This window comes from Pan paniscus, chromosome 19 (assembly GCF_029289425.2).
Source record: "Pan paniscus chromosome 19, NHGRI_mPanPan1-v2.0_pri, whole genome shotgun sequence".
In the NCBI taxonomy this organism is placed as follows: Eukaryota; Metazoa; Chordata; class Mammalia; order Primates; family Hominidae; genus Pan; species Pan paniscus.
This window is the reverse complement of record NC_073268.2, coordinates 71,892,399-71,906,225: the sequence shown is the minus strand read 5'-3', so window position 1 is coordinate 71,906,225 and position 13,827 is coordinate 71,892,399. Positions and strand designations below refer to the sequence as shown.

Below are 13,827 nucleotides of genomic sequence, written 5' to 3'. Positions count from 1 at the left end.
TTTCTATATTCAAATGGATCTTATGAGATTCCCATACCTAGAAATTGACCACCAATTAGTAAAATACAGATTTATATCTAAGGCACATTCATTGTTCCTCTTGGTACTATCAGATCTCTCTATTTAATGTCCTAGACCTCAAAGAAAAGTGTTTCGGAGGAGAAAAAAAGAAAAGGAGGAATAATAACATGACCTGCTATCCAAAATGAACACAGAAGCACAGATCACTTTCCAAAATGTCCATGATTTCAGAACATAAATGCAGGCACACCCTTAAAAGAAGCATTAGAGAGGAGAAAACCTGGCCAGCTTCCCAAATCTCCCTGCATCCAATTGGACTGGGTGATGACTGAGATCAAAGGCATGTGGTGATTGGACAGAAGGCCAAGAGGAACTGGCATCCTCAAGGCTGCTGGAAATTAGCCAGCTCAAACACACCAAGCAAAACCAAATTGGAAATAAAGACAGGCGAGTAATCAAATGCACATGGGGGCATGCTTCACAAAATGCGAACTTCATGTGTTCCCAGAGGAGAAATTGCCAGGTCTTCAACAGCATAAACTCAATAGGAAAATCAAAACATCCCCTTTTGCAACTTTAGAGCCTGAATCTTTGGCTTCCACTTTAGGGAAATGGGCAAAATGACCTCTTTGTCATAGTACGCACCATGCTCCCTGCCCTCCTCCACTCCCAGACCCCTCTCCTCTAAGTAACTTTGTCTTTCATTTTGTTTCTAAAGAAAAAAAAAATGAGATTTTTGCAATTTGGGGCATTCTCTCTGGAACAGCAAATGTTCCCAGCTCTGCCGTTTACAATGCCTTTGGTGGAAGGTCACCTCGGAGGTGTGATTTTTCAGTATAACATAATTTCTATGGTGCCTTGACATCCTCCGATGAAGAGCACCAATAGGACCACTCGTCTGACATTAAGGAGAGGGTCCACTCAGGCACCAAATGCCATTCTCACCACTAATCCTAATCTTCCTTGTACTCCTTTTATTACCTGCATGTTATGGTGAAAGAGGATGGTTTATGGTCCCATTCCCCTACATACACACTTTCCAACCCCATACTCCCTTAGAAATGTAGAGCAAAGTTTACAAATTCTTTTCTGCAGGTTCTGATTCACAGAGGGAGAGCATCAGAATGGGGGCTTTGGATAGGAAAAACCTTGCAAATTAGTGCCTGAATAAAGATATAAAAAGAGAAAAGTGAAGGAAGATATTCTTCTCAAACTTGATGCCCTTTCTCTCTGTCTCTGTCTGTATACACACACACACACACACACACACATATATGGGTTACATTTTCATGGAGGACAACAGAGTAAAATCCAGCAGCATTTAAGGGATTTCCTCTTGCCAAATTGTCTCCGGTCCCTTAATTGTGTTTAAGCCTTGCTGAGTACTTTGTTTACGGTCCCTAATGTGGTGATTTGCATCCCCCTCTCTGGGTTGCTCTTGGCAGGGCAGGCAGCTGTCTCAGTCTAACTCTGGCTGGGAAAGGTAAGGATCTTTGCTTTGCTTTTTGAAAGATCTGGGAAGGAAATGTTGAATGTCTATGGGGGTTAGGGGCATAGATATAATTCATGCATTGGAGGCTTTGAGAAAAGTTCTCCAAACTTAAAGGAGTCTCCTAAAGCCATGTGCTTTAGAAAGAACTAGAGAGATTTCCTCTTCTTTGTGAAAATAGAGGGCTCGCAGAAATAAGGCTGGTTGCATTGTGGATGAAATTTTGCATTTGGGGGCAGGTGTCCCCAAAGGATGCCCAGGGGTGTTTAATACCTTGTAGACACAGAGTGAAAGGAGGAATAAACATTCAGAAACCACAGGCATAGATCACTAGGAATTCTCTTTGAATTTCAATTTGAAGAGGTAAAGTCAGTTAAAGCTGCATGTGTCAGTGGTTAGGATGACAGGCTTCTATTCTTCTGATACAATGTCTGCTTTATACCAAAACTTTCTACCTCTTTGAATTTAAAATACAAATCATCGGTTGTCTACTCAGAGTCTAGAGATGTGTACCTGTGTATCAAGGCAGGTGCACACACCCTGTAGAGGAGCATTGGTGTGAATGAGGCACCTGAGCCTGACAAGGTTGAAGAAAGCTTTGGTATCGGAAGTGATGACAGATTTGTGCTCCCAGGACACAGACACACTCACTGTGCCTCATTATAGACTCAGTCAAGGGCTTACTATGAAAAAAGCTGCCATTGTCCTCTCTCTAGACGTTCCATGTTTGCACCTTTAGCTTTGGTAACAGGAAAGCATGCTTTTCAACAGAATAAGGTGATATTCAGACCTTCAGTGCAGTTATTGGGCTATCTTGCAGGCAAAGTGGTACTAGAAAATAGAGGGGAATTGCCCTCAAGGGCCAGAGTTTGCAGGTGAGAAGACAGCTCTGTTAAGGAGCTTCTCAAGAACCTCCATTGTACATAGCCAGCGGCCCCCATCTCACCATCTTCCGGGGGCAACTTTGGCAAGTTCTGAAATGCCCTGGTTCTAAGTATTCCTGACCCTCAACACCAAGTGACGGTACTCCCCAGGGATGAAAGCTGTCTCTTTAGGTCTGGCATTTTTAAAGTGTGAGGATCATGGTGACCAAGGCCACCAGGTACTTGCCATGACTCCCCCAACCTCAGGGACTTTTCAACTTTATTTTTTATAAGGACATAACCCTCTCTCTGGCTTTCATTCCAGAATAAACAACTTCTGGTCCCTCTCTTTTTGTGGCAAGTCATCAGGGTATTGCTACAAGGCAAGGCTGGAGAGAGTGTGCTGAGGTAGAGGAAAGGCGAGATGTTTGAGAACATCCAAGCCCTTTGCCAGCTATTAGAGAAATCTAACAATTTGAGAGAAAGATGGAAAATAAATCTCTTCCAAGAGTTAATTTGGATTTGTGGTTCACAGTATTAATTAGAAGAGGTTATTAACACTTGTGCAGATGAAAAAATGGAGGATGCAAACTTTTAACTACAGAGTGTAGGATGAGCTCCCAGTATTATCTTTTATCCTCAAAAAGACAATCTTGGGCTTTATATGTTTCAAGGTTTTAAAAATTTCACAGTTTGTCTGTAAGAAAGCATAAACCTATAAACTCACTTACAGGTTTATGGGGTGGGAAATAGATGTTTAACTTTATTGTTTGAGTATGACGTGTCAAGTTGTATATGTTTGAATGTTTAAAATACCTTGATCCTTAAAGTGGGCCAAGGAACAGAGGTCTCAACATAGGTAGGGAGCTTGTTACAGACTTACTGAATCAGAATCTAAATTTAACAATCTCCCCAAATGATATATGTATCCATTAAAGATTAGGGTTCAAACCAAGGGTGTCTCTGTTACTGGGTGATCTTTGTTAAATTACTTAACCTCTCTGAGCCTGTTTCCTCATTTATGAACTAGTGAGAATTAATGTTAATAAGTGACATTTCTTAATATTGTGCCATGTCCACAGTAGGTGCTCTATAAATGGTAGCAATTATCATGATGATGATAATCTTGGTGCTGCTAAAGTTACCTCCTTGCAAAAGCAGTAAACAATCATGTTTAAATCAATATAACTGGCTTTCCCCCTTAACCACAAACATTTGTGCCTCCTGCCCTCATTCCTAAATGAATTAACACTCAACAAGTGGGGTTTTAAGCTTCAGATGACTATCACGCACATATAAAGAATAATGGGAAAACCTAGGCACATGGATTTTTGCCGGCTTAGAGACTGAATTCAGCTGCCTGATGACTTCACAGCTGTTTCTGCCACCCTAGAGTGTCTGTCCCCTCGGCTCTGTCCCCTCAGCCAGGTCTGCAACGCTGACTCTGGGATTTTCTTATAAAAATGCCTGATGGACAGGAGGAAGATCTGGAGGTCGGCGGGGGAAAAAATGAGTCATTCAAATTCACAAAGCAGTCCGCTTAGTAAATGCTGCAAGAGAAAAGTAAAAGCTGGCTCCTGTCTCTGGGGAATCTGTAGAAATGATTCGGACTCATCATGTCACTGAGCAAAGCTGGGGGAAGCCAAAACTCAGAATCTGCTGGCAAGGAAAAGAACGAAGGAAAAAAAAAAAATGTTAGGGAGGGGCAAACCCGAGGGGGAGGGAATAAAAAGAGAGAGGGAGGGAAAGACAAGCGTCATTTAGGAACAGAGGTAGCCTGAAAGAAGCAGGAACTCCAGGATCCCAAACCAGACCAGACCCTATAGTAAAGTATTTTTACATCTTTTCCTTTCCCCAGAAGAGATCCCTAACCTATTGTTTTATTGACAGCCTTGCTGTTAGAGGCTCTTTCCCAGAAGTTGGACGAAGAGGCTCAGGCGTTGCTGTTTCTTGTCTTCCAAGTCAAGTGGTTACTCTGGTAATGGATTGCCTCTCTCCGAGGTGAGTGTAAGTAATTTGGGGACAGATCTTGATTTTCAGGTTAGCTCAATCTCAGCTTTGGGGTGAAGTTATTTTTTTCAGACATAATCTCAAATATCTTTTAACTGGCCTCACCAGAAGTTAGGGTGTCATTGGATAACAGTGATTAATTAGTTTGGTGATTAAAAATGACATGTGAGTAGGCAGCTCTAAGATTTAGTTTCATTGCTCAGGGAGTGATATTTTGACTTTCCAGAGCAGGGAAGAACCAGTGAGGTTTGATTTGGAGTTGAATTTGTTTTCAGTGGATGCTTAATATATTTAAAGTATGAATCTCATTGAAATGGTCTCAAGTATCTTTCTTTAAACTTGTTCAGTAACTACAACTGCTCAACTGTGTAGCAGCTAGACAGCTTTTTGAGAATGGAAGACAGTGACTCAACCATGTCTGAGCAGCAGACAAGTTTTCACTGATTTCTCATAGACAGCATTTCAACCAGATACTTTTGATCAAAAGTCTCAAGCTTTGTCCTGAAATGTTCAGGTACGAAATACTTAGAAAGGGTCATTGCAGCAAGTTTTATACACAAAGGCATGGAGGAAAATGAAGGTTGTGAAAGTTTCCTGAAAACCTAGTGTGCTTATTTGTTTCTGCATGTTGTGGTATACATAATATCGAAATTTTGTGTTGAGCTTAATAGAAAATTTGTGAATTGACAGCTAATTACTCAAATAATTGATTTTATTTTGCCAAGAGAAAGCACAAAATTATATCCTATGAAGGGGTTGAATTTTTTTTTCTTATTTTTTCTCTTTTATAGCAGATTGGAAGATATTGTTAAATTTCAGACCACAAATCCCCACCTCATTTTCAATGAATTTTTTGCTGAACTGTCCACCTAAAGTGGGTAATAAAAAGATCCCAGGGAGCAGGTTGCACTGTGTTTAATAGTAACACAATAAAGATTTGTTGGCTGTCATTCAATGGAGAAGAACATCATTTGTTGCTGGCCACTTGCCTTGACATTGATTTTGTGGGCAGCCAATGGGTGATAGTTTGCAAAGAATGCATGTTATGCCCAGCAAGATTGGCGGAGTCTGAGTTGCTGTAAGTTCTGGGATTAATGGTACGAAATATTGTTTGTAATGTATTCTCCTCTTGAATGAGACCATCTTTGGATTAGGATTCAGGCATTTCTGTGTATTCAGAGGAAGGAGAAGCAATAGACAAAGCAGAAAAGCTTGTAAAACATTTGTAGACCGCCAGGGTATATTAAACACTGTAAGTGCTTCCTGCTTTTTCTGTCTTCCCTTCATATGCATCTGCTTCATCTTATTTTTTGCCTAAATGCAAAGAGAATGCAACCAATTCAAAAAAAGAGTAAAGTTGCTTTTCACATGGATCTGTGCCTCCTAGAAAGGAGGTGCCTCCCCAGCTTTTCATTTCTGCTTACAGGGTGTACATTCTGATACATGCAGCTGACATCTCCTGTTATCTTCACAGCTTTCACCCTGGTGAGACTGTCCAGATCTAGTCTGTAAACCCAGCTTAGAAGCACTGTTGTAAAAATGACTGAAGAGCCCATCAAGGAGATCCTGGGAGCCCCAAAGGCTCACATGGCAGCGACGATGGAGAAGAGCCCCAAGAGTGAAGTTGTGATCACCACAGTCCCCCTGGTCAGTGAGATTCAGTTGATGGCTGCCACAGGGGGTACCGAGCTCTCCTGCTACCGCTGCATCATCCCCTTCGCTGTGGTTGTCTTCATCGCCGGCATCGTGGTCACCGCGGTGGCTTACAGCTTCAATTCCCATGGGTCTATTATCTCCATCTTTGGCCTGGTTGTTCTGTCATCTGGACTTTTTTTACTAGCCTCCAGTGCCTTGTGCTGGAAAGTGAGACAAAGGAGCAAGAAAGCCGAGAGACGGGAGAGTCAGACAGCTCTCGTGGCAAATCAGAGAAGCTTGTTTGCTTGAGACTGAATACGACCAAATGGGCCATTGGGCCTGGAAAACGTGCTCTGACTTTGTCACCCAATTCACCCAGAACCATGATGGGAGAGAACAGACTTGGCGTTGGAGCAGACTGGAAGAATGGGGGTGGGAGGGTGGAGGGGCTTCTCCTTTGTGAGGAATGACTCATGTCTTCTTTAACGACAAACTTAACCCTAAGGGCTACTTCTGAGACTGAAAAATCAGCTTTCTATTTACATGAAACACTTTGGGGGTCATGGGAGTGCACAGCATTAGACAGTATTTGGTTCACCCTGTAAAGTAGCCAAGAAAAGATGAGAAAAATCAAGATAGGCCTGGCACACTAGACATTTGCCTCCAAAAGAAATAACCTACAGTCTTAAGATGTATCATAAAAATGTTCTGCCAAGGATCTAAATTACCTTGGGTTTCACATATGTCTATGAAATTCTGTGATAATTTTTTTCAATACATTGATTCACTGGCGTCTGTTTTCATTTTATACTTTTAATAACTCATCACTGGTGGTACTTTATCTTGAAAAGTAAACTAATATTTTTTATATTTTAACATTGGACAGTGTTAGCCAGTTGTAATGATGTATCAGAAGTAAAGAAAAACCCATTAAAGTTATAGCTAATAGATGTTGTTGGGGGTTAAATTAATAGTAAAATAATCCAATATAGCACTTTTGATGATTTTTATATAAAAGTCAACTGTACATTTCATTCAGAATAATAAATACTTATTGCTGCTAAAACTTCTTAAATGGTTGTTTCTGCTATAGTTATTTCTATTGCAGTTCCAAATTGCCATCTTCCTTTGTCTCATTTGCAAGTTCTCAATTGTATTTCTCTCAAATGGACAGGTTCCTTCTTTACTGGAGGATTTTTGTTTTTATCATATTGGTTTTTCATTACTTCTGAATGGTCTTAATTACGTTTACTAAATTCTAAAGGATTTCTGTGCTATTATAATTAGGAAATCAACGTCTTTGGCCAGGAAATTTATAATGTGCTATTAAATGTATATTACATTTTTGTGGAATCAGTTGTTAATTATTTGCTTAACACATATGCCAGCACCAACTATATGCCAGGCATAATGTAGATTCTCGGGTTTCTTACTCAGTTAGATCTAATACAATGCAAATAAAGTTACTGCTTGAATTCTTCAGTGGACATTGAGCTAGTCCACAGCTAGGACTCTACCCTGTAACTCCAGCCAGAAATACAGCTCATTCATGTAGTTTAAACCACCTTAAGCTAGAATCAAAAGATAGGCATGAAGGTTTCTTAAAACTTGGAAAACAAAATCAGCCTAGCATAGCACACTCATTGAAAGTCTTTCTATCCAGAAATTTAATTAAACATGGCAGGAGCCCTGGGGCCCTTACTACTCCCTCATGCTCAGGTAGTTTTGGTAAGTGGAAACACCCTAAAAATGACTTTGCAGGTCAGATGGTGTCACATACAGATCAACATTCCTCCCAACCAAATGCAAGTTTAGGGGGCTGTGCTCATTTCAATGCAAGTGAGTCTGTGCCTTCACATGCCTCTTCTCTGTGCAAAGATACTCAAAGCCCACCCCCCACGCCGCCACCGCATTGCTGTATGAAGAAATTACTCAGACAAGGTTCAAGATTCTCCAGTCTGATCCAAAAGGTCGTATCCAGTTTTCATACTCACTCTAATCCCCAAACCTCCTTATGAGTTAGCCAGAATAGACTATTCACCATTCTTGCACCCGACTTTGGTTTTCCTGCCTCCATGTCTGTCCAAACTTGTGTTTTCCCTCACTTATAGTGCCATTGTTTCCTTGATTTTAATCTCCCCAAATCCTGCTTCTCATCAGCACTCAGCTCAAATGCTACCTCTTCCCGGAAGTCTTCCCTTTTATCTGAAAGTAAATGCCCTTTCGTGAGTTCATCTTTTACTCTCTGATGGCATCTTTTATTTTCTGTCGTGTTGGTGGCATAAGTTTTATCCTTATTCCAAAGCTCCTTAGAAGTGTGTGATAGATCCTCTTTTTAACCCTAGTGAAATGCCTAACATAATGGCTTACGGAGATTAAGTACTCAATAAGTACCTAATTAAGGTGCTAAATGAGCCAAAGAATAAAAAATCAGAAAGTGAATGGTTTATCCAGAATTATAGTCCATTCTAATCTCGTTAAAGAAAAAAGTTTAGTTCTCATTTTTCCCCCAAAGAGGCCATCTCACTCTCTATTACACCTCCACTGTAAGCAGCAGTTGGAGGCGAATATTTACTCTCTATACTTCTCTAGCCTGACCTGGCCTTCAAAATGCTTGAAAAGCAAACTCATGAATTATTTCCGGCCACCAGGGGGCCCCATGCTGCTATTTGAGTCCCAAAAGAAACAGTTCTATGGAAAGACCTAAATTGTAATAACCAAAATGGGATCAAATCTCTCCTAAACGTGAGGAGTTGGTGGAGATTCTCCATTTATCCCACCCTTACACACTTCCCTAAGCCACTTCACAGTGGCTATCTTGGGGTTCTGTTAGTACGGGAAAGACTTGCTCCGTTTAGGGAGCTTCTAGTCACATTAAAAGGTATATACTGTTACATAGCTGCACGGCGCAGAGATAGTTCTACACACTGTGAACCCCAACTCCCACGAGGAGAATAAACTCAAATTGGGATTACAAATTATCACAATTATCTCATAACATGTTTTTATTGGGTAAGGTCTATCTTTACAAATGGTTGTATTATATACAAATATGCAGGTGCGACAGAAAATAAATGAATGCATATAAAATGCATGCATAAATGTATTAAAAAGATAATCTGACTCCTCCCTAGAATATCAGAAACCAGCTATATCACCTAGTGGAATTCCCCCTAAACACAGACATCCCAGAGTGCACAGAAACAACTTTTAACCTTGTTCTGTGCAGCTGGTCTCTGGACCAGGTGAGAATCATAGCTGTGTGGTGGCTCTGCTCCCCATCTTACTCTCTTGGTTAATCTAGGGAATCCTGCCTGGAGAAACTGCACAAGGAGATCACGTGATAGCACAGAAGTTTGAGGCCAAAGGATGAACCCCAGAGAGCCAGATCACAAAGCCTCAAACCTACTTTCCATCACCCGCGCCCCCACCATCCCTAAAGAGAAAGAGAGGAATACAGGAGAGAGAGATGTTAAATAGGCAATAGATATTCTGGTCTCCAGGCAAGTATTACGGTTTTGAACTTGGAAGATCTTGATATTATAGTGCTCGATAGTGTAACAGCACTCAACTGTACCTGATATTCTTCACCACACTCTGAGGCTAGGAGTATAAGTGTTCACTCCACTTTACAATTGAGGAAACTATAGTTCAGAGAGATTAAGGGACTGTTCAGCTAAGATCTCACAGCAGGCGAGGCCTAGCACCAGGACCAATAGGTTGACCACACATTGTAGTTGCCCCAGTGTCTTAAACCTCTGGGCTGCTATAACAAAAGTACCTAGACTGGGTGGCTTATAAACAACAGAAATGTTTCTCTCTCACAGTTCTGAAGGCTGCGAAGTCCAATATCAAGGTGCCAGTATATTCCATGTCTGCGGAAGGCCCACTCTCTGGTTCATAAGTGAAGCCTTCTTGCTGTGCCCTCAGATGGTAGAAGGGGCAAAGGAGTTCTCTGTGGCCTGTTTTACAAGGGTGGTAATCCCATTCACGAGAATTTCACCTTCATAACCGAATCAACTCCCAAAAGCCCCACCTCCAAATACCACATTGAAGATGAGATTTCAACATATAAATTGGGGGATGGAAGGGAACAGACATTCAGTCTATAGCACCCAGTTGTTTTGTTTGTTTGTTTCTTTTTTGAGACGGAGTCTCACTCTATCACCCAGGCTGGAGTGCAATGGCGTGATCTCGGCTCACTGCAACCTCTGCCTCCCGGGTTCAAGTGATTCTTCTGCCTCAGCCTCCTGAGTAGCTGGGACTACAGGTGCCCGCCACCATGCCTGGCTAATTTTTGGTGTGTGTTTTTAGTAGAGACAGGGTTTCACCATATTGGTCAGGCTGGTCCCCAACTCTTTACCTCGTGATCCGCCCGCCTTGGCATGCCAAAGTGCTGGGATTACCGGTGTGAGCCACCACGCCCAGCCTATAGCACCCAGTTTTATGCTTAGCCATAACCAAAATCATTTCCAGAATGTCTCTTTAGCAAAAGGAGACAATACAGGTATTACATCTACTTTTGAAAAACTCTTGTTAAAGTATAATTTACACAGAGAAAGTTGTACAGCTCAATGAATTTTCATAAACTTGTGGAATTAACATCCAGACAAAGATACTGAATATTGCCAGCACCCAAAAGCTCCCTTTGTATCTACTTTCCATCAGTATCTCTCCAGGCGAAACCACTATGTGGCCTCTAACACCCAGAGTTGTGTTGCCTGTTTTTTAAATTTGCATCAGTGGAATCGTATCAAGTATACTATTTGTTCCTGGCTTCTTCTTGCAACATTATGTTTATGAGCTACAATCTATATGGTTGTACGTAGTTATAAATGGTTCATTCTTATTGCTGTGTAGAATTCCATTGTACAAATACAGTATCATTTATTTAGTCTTTCTACTGTTGATAGACATTTGGATAGTTTCTAGTTTTTAATGACTGAAGATAGTATTTTTGGTAGCCAGCCTCTAACAGGGTATCACATGATCCCGGGCTCCTGGTATTCACAGATTCTGTGGCCTCCTCCCACATTGTCCCAGAGTTGGTTTGTGTAAACAATAGAATATGGCAGAAGGGGTAGTAGTTGACTTCCAAGATTAGGTTATAAAGACATCTTGTTTTTTCTCTCTTTTGATTGCTCCCACTCTCCCTCTCTCCCTCTTTCTCTGAGGGAAGCCATCTAACATGTCCTGAGGTCACTCAGGCAGCCATGGAGCGGCCCATGTGGTGAGAAACTGAGGTCTCCAGCCAACAACTAGAGAAGAACTAAGAACTGCCAGCCACTACCTGAGTGAGCATAGAAGTGGATCTTTTCCCAGGGGAGGCTTCCAAGGACTGTGTTCCCGGATGACAGCTTGACAGACCTCATGAGAAACCCATCCAGCCAGGGCTGCACGGTGACTTTATGGGACCTATGCACTTTTGTCTTTGTGGGCCCCTTCCTCCATTACAACAAAAAGGAAGTATCTCACTCACTGGAAGGAGGAAATTGTACTAACAAGCATCGTGGGCCCTAGGCCTGGTGCCTGCCGTACCTAATGGGTACCTTGGCCCTGAACCCAGCTAAGTTATTCCCAGATTCCTCACCCACAGAAACTGTGAGATAATAAATGTCTGTTGTTTTAAGTTGCTAAGTTTGGGAGTAATATGTTTTGCAGCAGTAGGTAGCTAATATTGTGCTATGATGAAATTTGTTCTACATGATTTTTTATGTACGTATGTGCATGTTTCTGCTGAGGGTAGACCTAGGTGTAGAATTCCTGGATTAAAGGACAGTATGTGTTCAGCCTTATTGCCAGAAAGTTTTCCAAAGTGATTGAGTCAGTGTACTCTCCTGCCAGCACTCTTCAGAGTCTGGATGCACTACATCTTCAGCCATTTTTTAGTATTTTTCATCTTTTTTCATTTTAGCCATTTTTATGGGTGTAACATCTGCTTTTAAAGTATTAAGAAAGGAGACGTAGCACAAGAATGTGGGCTTGATACAGCACAGCAAGTTAGAGATAGGAGAAGGATTTGGAATGGGAAAGTAGGATTTAGATTTGGACTTTGGAGGAGCAAAGCAGCGAAAGAGAAATTCTCGGGAAGTGCTCTGGAGATCAGGAAACCAAACTAGAGACTGGAAGTTTAAGTCATCGCAGTCCCAGCTTCAGCATTTATCAAGCATCCATTATGCTCCAAAGGTCATATTCTGAGCTCCACATGGAATACCTCATTTGACCCTCACAGCAGCCTAGTGAAATAGATACCATTATTGTCTTCATTTCACAGTTAAGGAAACTGAGACACAGATGAAGCCAATTAATTGAGATCACATAGTGAGCACACTTAGGGCCTGAGTTCAAAATCCAGAACCCACTCACTTAGCCACACTGCCTATCCTGCCTGGTACACAGTAAACTGTCAGTATCTGGTTCTTGAAGGAATGTCTCAAGTAGAAGCTGAGCAACACAGTCTCAGGTGTTTAAGCTAAAGAGTGGGGCCAGGTGGAGTGGCTCACGCCTGTAATCCCAGCACTTTGGGAGACTTTGGGAGACTGAGGCAGGTGGATTATGAGGTCAGGAGTTCGAGACCAGCCTGGCAAACATGGTGAAACCCAGTCTGTACTAAAAATACAAGAAAATTAGCCGGGTGTGGTGGCGGGTGCCTGTAGTCCCAGCTAGTCAGGAGGCTGAGGCAGGAGAATCGCTTGAAATCAGAAGGCAGAGGTTGCAGTGAGCCGAGATCGCACTGCTGCACTCCAGCCTGGACGAAAGAGCAAAAAACTCTGTCTCAAAAAAAAAAAAAAAAAAAAAAAAAGGAGTGAGGTCAGCAACAGTTTTGAGAAACCCGGACTAAAATTAGAGATTATTATGGAATGATTTGCCATCTGAAGCCAGGACTTTTTCTGACAACCTCCATATATTTGCAGCATTTAACAAATATCAAAACACTCTCTCCTGAGTCTCACGAGGCTCAGGACCCTAGCCACATCTTCTGCCACCAAAGATATGGCTGATGCTTTCATTCTCATCCTCCTTGAGTTTCCCTTGTGGAAAATTCAAGATTCAGATTATAAGCCAGCCTCAGCCTGCCACTAGATGCACAGTGTGAAGGAAGTGCATATTTGGAAACCGTAACACATGTCAGGGGAAATCAAAGAAGGCTTCCTGCAGGTGGTGACTTGATAAGCCCAGGACAGACAAAGGAGTTAACCAGGTGATGGGAATTGAGGAGGAGCAATCAGGAGCACTCACAGAGGGAACACCATAAGTGAACATCAAAAGGTGATGGTGAGAGCTAGCCTTCAGCCTCTCCACCTTACTGGGTGAAAATTAAAGAATTTGTTAAGGATATCTATCAACCGCAAAATTCTGTCCAAGCAAAGGGGTTAAATAACTCCAATATCCATAGAGCTCAAACCTATAATCAGATAATCAAATGTTCAGGTTTTCTTTTTTATTTTTTTTTTTTTTTTGAGACACAGTCTTACTCTGTCACCCAGGCTGGAGTGCAATGGTGCCATCTCAGCTCACTGCAATCTCTGCCTCCCAGGTTCAAGTGATTCTACTGCCTCAGCCTCCCAAGTAGCTGGGATTACAGGCACCCAGCACCACACGAGGCTAATTTTTGTATTTTTAGTAGACACGGGATTTCGCTATGTTGGCCGGCTGGCCTCGAGTTCCTGACCTCAAGTGATCTGACCACCTCGGCCTCCCAAAGTGCTGGGATTATAGGCGTGAGCCACTGTGTCCAGCCAAATATTCAGGTTCTTATATTGCACAAGCACTTGGGGATCATTAATAAAAAAAAATTATAACTAAAAT

At 41.9% G+C, this 13,827-nt stretch overlaps 1 protein-coding gene across 2 annotated transcripts; it reads left to right on the top strand.

Moving 5' to 3' along the window:
• Positions 1-1,448: 1,448 nt before the first annotated feature.
• TMEM100 (transmembrane protein 100) lies at positions 1,449-7,371 on the top strand. Of its 2 annotated transcripts, XM_003817413.3 has the most exons (3): positions 1,449-1,504; positions 4,264-4,374; positions 5,858-7,371. In XM_003817413.3, exon 3 carries the CDS (start codon positions 5,923-5,925, stop codon positions 6,325-6,327), a length of 405 nt encoding a protein of 134 aa, XP_003817461.2. In that variant the 5' UTR covers positions 1,449-1,504; positions 4,264-4,374; positions 5,858-5,922; the 3' UTR covers positions 6,328-7,371. The 2 variants fall into 2 exon arrangements, with proteins under 2 accessions (XP_003817461.2, XP_063454844.1); XM_063598774.1 differs by lacking the exon at positions 1,449-1,504 and having other exon boundaries at positions 3,684-4,374.
• Positions 7,372-13,827: the final 6,456 nt, after the last annotated feature.